This window comes from Arvicanthis niloticus, chromosome 2, assembly GCF_011762505.2.
Source record: "Arvicanthis niloticus isolate mArvNil1 chromosome 2, mArvNil1.pat.X, whole genome shotgun sequence".
Classification (NCBI taxonomy): domain Eukaryota; kingdom Metazoa; phylum Chordata; class Mammalia; order Rodentia; family Muridae; genus Arvicanthis; species Arvicanthis niloticus.
The window spans coordinates 123,188,481-123,198,386 of NC_047659.1; the positions used below are offsets into that span (position 1 = coordinate 123,188,481).

At 43.8% G+C, this 9,906-nt stretch overlaps 1 protein-coding gene across 12 annotated transcripts in view; it reads left to right on the forward strand.

The window, feature by feature from the left end:
- The window catches only part of Dnmt3b (DNA methyltransferase 3 beta), a 34,849-nt gene extending 26,912 nt beyond the window's left edge, over positions 1–7,937 (forward strand). For 6 of the 12 annotated variants that reach the window (XM_076930022.1, XM_076930020.1, XM_076930024.1 and 3 more), the window contains 3 exons: positions 4,008–4,077; positions 4,693–4,811; positions 6,480–7,937. In XM_076930022.1, the coding sequence (XP_076786137.1) occupies positions 4,008–4,077; positions 4,693–4,811; positions 6,480–6,621 (331 nt within the window). In that variant the 3' untranslated portion in view covers positions 6,622–7,937. Of the gene's footprint in view, positions 1–4,007; positions 4,078–4,692; positions 4,813–6,479 lie in introns of those variants that run through there. The other 6 variants (XM_076930025.1, XM_076930026.1, XM_076930029.1 and 3 more) reach the window with 2 other exon arrangements.
- Positions 7,938–9,906: the final 1,969 nt, after the last annotated feature.

A 9,906-nucleotide genomic window follows, 5' to 3' on the forward strand; every position in this document is an offset into this window, starting at 1 on the left:
GCATGGTTTACCTATCAATGATTTACATTTTTAAATTATTCACATTATTTACATCAGGTAATTTATATTATGTTTCATATCAGTAGCAAAATTTCAGTTATGAAGTAACAATGAAATAAATTTTATGTATGTTTGTACACAGTCATTGTCTTCAGACACACCAGAAGAGGGCATCAGACCCCCATTACATATGGTTGTGAGCCACCATGTGGTTGCTCAGGAATTGAACTCAGGACCTCTGGAAGAGTAGTCAGTATTGTGCACTGCTTAGCCATCTCTCCAGCCTCAAAGAAATGCTTTCATGGTTAGGAATCACCCCAACATGTTGAAATGTAATTTAATGGTCGCAGCATAAGAAAGGTTGAGAATGACTGTTCTGGAAAGTCCTGCCTTTATGATGCATGCTCTGCATAACTGCATTAATGGGCAGGAGCCCTTGTTAGCCAGCCGCCTTGCTCTGGATGCAGGATTGATGGTTAAGGTCCCTGTTCTTTGTACTCCAAGTTCACTACAAATGGTAAATGTCAAGGACACTGTTCCTTTGGCCCCTGAAGTTAGAAAGTGGGCCTTGAGTGAGACCCTTGGTGACTAACCAGGATGCCAAGCTGAGCTGTCAGTAGTTGGTGTGGCAAGTGGAAAAGGGATGGCTCCATGCTGAAGCTCACTCGCTAACCTTGGTTTCCTGTACCCCCCGGGTGCTCCCCAGCACCCAATCTATAGCTCAAGTTCCAGGTCATCTGATTCCCTGTATCCTTCTAGGAATCCAGACATGCACATGGTATGCAAGGAACACACAGACAACTCCCTGTGTTCCTTATGTATCCGTCTATTATAGTTTCCCCTTTATTTCTCTAAAGCACCATTTCTTCCCTCCTCCCCCATGTCCATATGTCTCTTAACCCCTAGTTGGGTTGTAGCACTCTTAACGCTTTAAAACTAGTATTACTAGTATTCACGTGTAATATTTGACATTTTGTGTCTGGGTTACTTCACTCAGGATACTTTGTAAGGTTTACTTATTTTATGTATGAGTACACTGTAGCTGTCTTCAGACACCAGAAGAGGGCACCTGATCCCATCACAGATGTTTGTGAGCCACCATGTGGTTGTCTGGGATTCGAATGCAGGACCTCTGGAAGAGCAGTCAGTGCTCTTAGCTGCTGAGCCACTCAGCTCTAATTTTTTTTAGTTCCATCCATTTACTGGTTTCATAAATGGGTAAATATGAATAATTCTACTGTATAAATAAATGATATTTTCATTATCCATTATGAGTTGAGCAACAGTGGGCATGGCTGAGCATGTCTATGTAGTCTGGTTTCGAGTCATTGAGGACTTCAGGCAGATCCATTCCCAACCTACTGAGGAACTGCCACACTGCGTGTAGTATCTGAACCAGTTGTCACACCAACCAGCAAGGAATAAAGGTTACCCCTGGCCTACATCCTCACCACCACAAGCTATTTGGCCGTTAGATTGATGTTACAGTTTGCACTTTCATTATGGCCAATTATATTTCATCTTTTGAAATTTTCATTTACCGCTGTTCCCATGTTTTAGTTATATATGTATATATGGTTTCATCAGATGTATAATTGGCAAACATCTTCCTATTCTAAAGGCTGCCACTTTGCCACATATGATGGAAGTTTGTGGCCTCTCATGTATTATCAATCTAAGTGTCCTGTTCCAGGAACTCTGCCCTTTTGTTTTCTGAGGGTGCCAGACACACATGTGATATGCAGATACTTGCATTGTATACACATAAAAATTTTTTTAAAGAATAAATTAAAATTTATGGTTACCTTGGGTTTTCTCAGTCAGTGTTTTCCACCCCTATCATCTATGTTTGATTTCAAGACCGTGCCTGTGAAGTTGCACATTGTAATAGTATTGATGTTCTCTGACTTGCCATGATTTCCGGACTACTTTCAGATGGATATTGATTTTGATATTGGCCAAGGGTTGCAACAGGTGGGGGGGGGGGTACTGCTATAGGGTGATTCATTTATTTATTCAGTATGGTATGATTAATGACTTAGTCACTCGATTTTGCTGCATTATTGGTTACCATACTACGTTTAGTCTTGGGATATCTTGTGCTAATTTACCCAGGTATTATTGTTGTTTTGCCTGTTTAGTTGGTGACTTTTGCTTATGGAATAGACAAGCTAATGAGGGGAATGTATGTATTCAGGGCTGGGAAGGTGGCTTTGCTTTTGTGGATGAGGAGAAATCCCCATTCAACAGAACAGAAGAAATGCTTCATGATGAATGAGTATTCTGTGCCAAAGGAAGGCCCTTGAATTACAGGGTGGATTGATTTGCCTAAACAAACTGTTTTTAAGTTGAGTGCCATGGAAAGAAACTCCCAGTATAGATGCAAGTAGTTCATGGATCCACATACTTCTATGTTGGCATTAGAAATTATATTATAGGAGGTTGTTAATTTATTAGGGAGTTGAGTTGCTGAATAAATTCAACCTTTCTAGCTCTTTCTGAACCCTGGCCTAAACTCCTTTCCAAGCTGACTGATTCATTCCACTTCTCCATTCTGACTGAATTGCTCTGCTTGGCCTCATACTAACTTTGCCTCCTCATTCTCTGCCTCATTCTGTCTAAACCTGTATCTTGCTCATTTTCTCTCTGCAGCCTGTCCTGTAAAACTTCTCAGTAAAACTGCCGTATACAAACTGCACACTACACTTGTGTCTACCTCCTTCTCTCTCCTAAACCTGTTCAAACCACCACACCTCGTTCCTGTACTGTTCTTGTGAGAGTTGGGCACAACCTATCTTGACTCATTCTGTCAAATCTTTGATGTGTTACCTTGCTACTCAGTTCACATCACTTTCAAACACGGCTACATCCTTTACAAACTAAGTCCATTGTCTGGTATTATAGAGGTATACTAAGAACACGTCTGTTCTAGTCAGGTCACACAGATCTGATCCCTTTGCAGAGCAGACATAATGTCTGGTGGGAGAAAACTAGTAAGAAGGCAGGGAAGAGACGAAAATGAGGTATTATTACTCTGTGTCCAATAGGATGCTAACCATTAGAGGAATGATGTGCTCCTGGAGTCGGATAGCAGTCAGATAGCCAACAAGTGGAGTCCAGTTTGATATGTTGAGCAAATGAGGTATAGGAAGACCCATACGACTGCACTGGCTGATATTTGGTTAAGGGGAGACCTGTCACCCTTATTTTTTCATTATACTTGTGTGTGCGTGTGCCTGTGTGACTGTGTGTAAACTTGACTGCTAGAAAACTTTATTTTGGTCTTCACCATCCACTATTGTGTCTCTGCATTGGTCTTGACCAAATGTCACAAATCCCGCTGAAGGTTTGTGTGCCTCTTTGAATCTGTGTAGATCTAAACCTTTTTTTCTTGGTATCATGTAGGCACATGACCACCCCAAAGGAAAGTGGGGTTTGTCATTTGGTGGCTGACACAGCTGGGTACGATTCCTTAACTAAACTGCGTCCATTGTGATGTGTCTCTGGTATTTTGGGCCTGTAATAGGCTGCCATACTAATGTTCTTTGACTTCTTGTGTGCATGTGGGTTTCTGCTCTGAAACACATCTCTTGATGTTTGAATCCACATTTGCAAGTCAGGTGGACTGAGGTCAAGGGAGCAGTCACTGCATGTGTTTCATGAGAGGTGGTATTCACTAGCCTTCTGAGCGCTCATCCCTAGATCTCATGGTAAGGATGCCTTGAGCACTCCCTGGGATCACTGACAAAGTACACTCAAGCAGACTCTAGAGCTGGGGACTGGCAAGGCAGTTCAGAGCTCTTGCTGCTCTTTGTTCTGTCCCCAGCATATGTTCTTTTTCTTTCCATTGAACCTCTGTACATGGTGGTCTTAAACAGGCATGACACACATTTAAAAAGTTAAATCTTACTTAGAAAGCTAGATTCTCCCCTCGTCTGACCGGTGAGGTCTCTCACTTGGACCTCCCGCTCAGACGCTGGACAGTAACGGGTTTTGGCTGTCCCCAGGCCCGTGATAGCTTCAAAGAATGATAAGCTCGAGCTGCAGGACTGCCTGGAGTTCAGTAGGACAGCAAAGGTAAGATGTGCAGTGCTCCATGACACTGTGACCTTGGCTCTGTCCACGTGGTGCCTGCTCATTCCCTCACGGACTCCTGGTGCTGGGCCTCTTTCCCTACAGACCTGTTCTGTCTCTTCTTCCGGTGCAGAGTAGGCCATGTTCTTGATAAGTGAGAACCAGATGCCGCTGGACTCTGCAGTGGTTAATGTTGGATGCACAGGGGCTGTGCTGCAGGTGCTCTTTGGAGTAAGGATAGTGGCGGATGCTGCCGCAGAAGGCTCTGTGCTGTGAAGTCACAAATTCATGGGAAGGCCTCCATGTGCCTGCTCCTCCATGTCTGTACAAAGCCAAGGCCTACTGCTCAAGCTTTGGTTGTCCATGCTGAGTCTGGATGGTTTCTCTTCTCCCAGGACCCTTCGATCTGTAACTGGTGTCTTGGCCTCATGTGATCCTTCATGGTCTCTTTGGGCTAAAATTTCTGTTTGCCTGGTCCTCCCTGTTCATTAAGTTGGCATGTGTGGGACACATGAAGACTTCCTTCCAGTCTGTCCTCAGCCCGCTCCGGATGCTTCTGAGCCTGAGCCCACTTGGAAGCCTTCTGTGCTCACCCTGCGATGTTGTTTTGTTCTCCAGTTAAAGAAAGTGCAGACAATAACCACCAAGTCGAACTCCATCAGACAGGGGAAAAACCAGCTTTTCCCTGTAGTCATGAATGGCAAGGACGACGTTTTGTGGTGCACTGAGCTCGAAAGGTGAGCTGCACTTGAAGCTGCGGGAACAAAGACAGGAAGGGGGAAGTGGGGTGAGAGACAGGATGGCAGAGACCTGTCTGCACCAGTTGTTTTCCTGCCCCAAAATTTGGTCTAAATGAGAACCCTTAAGGAAACTGGTTCCGCAGAGTTCTTTTGTGTTTGCTTTCTCCTCAGCCTCTATCTCTCTGATCTTTTTGTTGTACAGAAGCAGTCATGTCTGTTTCAGTTGCTGGGGTTTTTTGTTTTAGTTTTTAGACAGGGTCTCTCTGCAGTTCTGACTGTCCTTGAGCTTGCTATGTAGATCATGATGGCCTGGAACTCAGAGCCTCCTGTGTTTACCAGGTATTTTATATTAACCATTTCATGAAGATGTTACCACTCTGTCTTCCCATCACAGATTTGTTTCTTTACACAGAGATGGTCTGTGGACTGAGCAGGCACTCTTAGTTTAGTTCCTTGTGCCTCCTGAACGCTGTGCTTACAGGTGCGAGCCACCAAAGCCCATATATACACCTTCCCCTCAACTCTGTTCCGTCCTTTTCCACTCTCCCATGCCTTTCACCCTTTGAGATACTATGGGTGAGATACTTTCCCCTCTCTTCCCTGAATGGACTTTGTTCTGCTGTGCAATCAGCCCAGCAGGGGATCAGAGTGTCAGTAGGTCTTTATCTAATTGGGATTTCCACCTTCCCCCACGCTGGTGGGATCATGCACAGATCTGGTTCACGCCATCACAACACTGAGTTCATTGAATGTTTCAGGATGTTATCAACCACCTTGGGCTTGTAACAATCTCAAGTCCCTCTTCTACAAAGGTCCCTGAGCCTTGGGTCTGTATAAGAATTAAGTTGTACTTCATAGGAATATTGTCATGTCTATGCTGTAGGTTGTCCTGGCATTTGGAATCTCAGATTAAAATGTTTCTTGGATGTGACTGGTACTGTGTATATGCTGGGAATAGTAAGGGTTTGAGGTATTGAAACCCTACAGATGACTTTAGAATCCTGTGATATTTGGGAGGAGCGCAGGTCAGTTTTTCTTTGTCCTTGTCCTGGGAAAGCTATGTGATTACTTTTTTTATATTTTAAGAGAAACAGAGAGACTTGTTTGTGTGTCTATAGTGTATGTGGTCTGTATCTAAGTGTGTGTGTGTATGTCTGTATTCATGTATGTGTGTGCATGCTCAGGTAGCTACAGAAGAACTAGTATTTGTGAGCTCCCATGTATTTGTCATTGAAAATGTCACCTTTTGTCTCAGAAAAATTGCTTGACTCCTCATTATGCTTTGAAGCTAAATACATGTGTCTTCTGGCTGAGTGCCAGTTCACACTATGCATGTAGCAATAGTTCTGGATATGTCTTCTGGTGGTTGGCAGTCATTCATGTATTAATTCACACTAGACATTTTAGAAGGGTCTTGCATGACATGACAGGACTAGGAGTACAGTCCCACTAAGGATGTATAGTACTAGTTCCCTGTTAGCTGTCAGCAAGTGTTTGCAAGCACCAGTGGAACTGGTAGTTTGAAGGTTCCTTTCAGCCCCATAGTCTTGTCAGAACACATGGAGAAGGATAGAGATAGTGTCGTCCTAGGCCTCCAGAATCTTAGTAAGTCTTAGAGACATGGACCCTTCTAACCCCACGTCTTTTCTCTGTGTACTCGTCCAGGATCTTCGGCTTTCCAGCTCACTACACGGACGTGTCCAACATGGGCCGTGGTGCCCGCCAGAAGCTGCTGGGAAGGTCCTGGAGTGTGCCAGTCATCAGACACCTGTTTGCCCCCTTGAAGGACTACTTTGCATGTGAATAGTTCTACCCAGGACTGGGGTGCTCTTGGTCAGAGCCAGTGCCCAGAGTCACCCCTCCCTGAAGGCACCTCACCTGTCCCCTTCCTTAGCTCACCTGTGTGGGGCCTCATATCACTGTACCTCAGCTTTCTCCTGCTCAGTGGGAGCAGAGCCTTCTGGCCCTTGCAGGGGAGCCCCAGGTGCTCCCTCCATGTGCACAGCTCAGACTTGGCTGCTTAGAGTAGCCTGGCATGGTGCTCATGTTTTCTTACCCTGAAACCTTAAAACTTGAAGTAGTTAGTAACATGCCTTTCCTTTTCCCTCCTGAGTTTATCACTCAGCCATGATGGCTAAGATACCAAAACAACAGTTCTCTATGTGCTCAGGTTCATGCTGCAAAATCGCTTGAGATTTTGTTTTTAAGTAACCCGTGCTCCACATTTGCCAGAGGATGCTATTGTGAATGTGGGCTCAGATGGACAAGGTCAAGGGCCCAATTTTTTTTTTCCCCCTCCTATGTGTAGTTGGAGATGTTTATTATGGCTTAAGGCTTCCTGACACCTCCCCCTTGCCTTGGTACAAGGGCTGGAGTCCTCTTGGTCTTGTAGCAATTCCCAGTGTGATGATGTCAGCAGGGATGACATCATCACATTTAGTGCTTTTTCCCTGGGCAGGGGCCCATGTATGTAGCTAGTCCTCTAGAAGACTGGAGTAGACTGTTTTGAGCTCAGGAACGGTGGCTGGAGTGGCCCTCCTCCAGGTGTGAGGGACAGGAAGGAGGGAGCTTAGGGAAACCATTCCCCACTCCCTCTTGCCAAATGATGGGCCCTGGCCCCAACTGCTCAGGTCATCAGATAAATATGACCCCCTAATTCCTTCTCCTGAGAAGCCAGGACCAGAAGCACATTTTTCCCCCCTAATCTAAGTGATTTGTGGGGAAACTATGATGAACAACTTCTGGAGATTTTTAAAAAGCTTTTTACCCCATGATAGATACATTGTATTTTTAAGGGGTGTTCTTTTTCAGGGGCATCACTGGAGAGGAGAAAAGCTGCATTTCAGAAATGCCATCGGAATGGTTTTTAAACACCTTTTACTCTAACTACAGGTGCTATTTTATAGAAAGCGGAGAACACTCGGGGCCTTTTTTTATATACTTTTTATGACTCTCAGACTTCTATTTTCACATTACCATTTTTTGTAACTGGAGCAGTGTCACAGGTGTGGGGAAACTGCCTTGTTTCAACAATTTGTCTCCACCGCTTTCTAACTTAGGTGCAACGATGACAGATGCCCAGAGTTTACTTTTCTGGTTGATTAAAATTGTATTTCTCTATAATGTGCTGTGTTTTTTTTCTTATCTGCTAATGTATACTAACTTGAGGCCGACTTACATGGCCCGTGTGTCTTTACTCCCATCTTCTTTAAGGTAAAATCAGGTGTCTCAAGGTGAGTTCTAGACCAGCCTAGGCTACACTGTGAGTAAAACGTTAACTTGCTGGGTCAAGTGGCCTTAACAAAAGGATAATCATAATAAGTAAATATTCCTACTTGTAGCATTCTTGGTTAGTTACCATAATAATCACAAAACTTAGTTTAGTGGATAATTTAAGTTTATTTGTAAAAATTAATTGTGATCTTCAAGCATTGGTTGTTAATAATTATAACAATGCCACGTTGTGAGTTGTAAGTGTTTTTTTTGCATCTTTAGCTTAAGATGCTGTCATTAGTTCTACTTTGTAGAACATTATTGCCTGGGGATCCCATTTAAAAGCAAAACAACCTAACCTACAAGCTAAAGGGATGGCTAAGAAGCTCACAGTTCCTACCAACACTCACAGAACAACTTCAGCCCTGGGGAAGCCATTGCCCTTAATGCCTCCGTAGTGACAGGCACCAGGCATACATGTTGTGTTCAGGTGTCCGATAGCACAGAAAAGAATTCTTGAAGTGCACAGCATGAAACAGTGGGGTTTTTATTAAAATAGGAAGATGCTCAAGTAAGAGCATACATGTCAGTTTTTTATTAAAGATTCACAGGGCGGGAGAAAAATGGCTCAGTAGGCTATAAGGTACTTGGCTCCAAGCCTGATGTCCTGACCCCAAGACTCACATGGTGGAAACAAACTGACTCCTGTCTTCCGAATGAACACTGGCACAGATGTATACACACATACGAACATGTATGCATACATGTACATATATGCATGGGTATATATGATGTATGTATGCTGGCTGGTTTTGTGTGTCAGCTTGACACAAACTGGAGTAATCAGAGAAAGGAGCCTCCCTTGAGGAAATGCCTCCATGAGATCCAGCTGTAAGGCATTTTCTCAATTAGTGATCAAGGGTGGGAGGGTCCGTTGTCTGTGGTACCATCTCTGGAATGGTAGTCCTGGCTTCTATAAGAACAAGCTGACCAAGCCAGGGGAAGCAATCCAGGAAACAGCACCCTTCCCTTCCATGGCCTCTGCATCCGCTCCTGCCTCCAGGTTCCTTCCCTGTGTGGGTTCCCGACTTCCTTTGGTGAACAGCAATATGGCATATTGAATAGTATTGACTGAACCCTTTCCTCTTTAATTTGCTTCTTGGTCATGATTTGTGCAGGAAAACAACCCTAAGACAGTATGTATATTCATGTGAGTGTGTGTCTTAGTCACTCTATTGCTGTGAAGAATCATGACCAAGGCAACTCTATAAAAAAGCATTTAATTGGGGGCTTGATAACAGTTTCAAAGGTCTGGTCCATCATAGTAGCATGTATCTTTCTGGATCAGAGATGAGAGCTACATCCTGATCTGCATTCTGAGAGAGAAGGGTAAGGGGCCTGGCATGGGCTTTCACACCTAATCTTTAATCCTTTCAAACAGTTCCACTTCCTTGTGACTAAGCATTCAAATACACTCAAATAGCCTATGGGGGCTATTCCTATTCAAACTATAAGAACTATTGAAAGGTGTGCAAGACATCTAGAGGAGATACTCAGCCTAAGAATAAGACATGCAGGTGTGGTAATAGGCTTCTCAAGGGTGAGTAGCCATTATCTGTCTTAGCATTAACCATATATATATATATATATATATATCACTTTGGTGGCTGTCAACTTAGGTTGCTAACTAACAACATTTTTCTTCTCTGTTAGATGAGGTTAAGTGTACAGACTGATTTGAGTGGAATTCTACTCTGATAAGGTAAAAAACTAGGATCTATTGAGATTGCACCAGCAGCTAGGATGTGTCTTTTCCCTGTAAATGTGTTTTCTGGTGAGATTGTTAGCAGATTGTAGGTTTATAGCTGGGAAGAGAGAC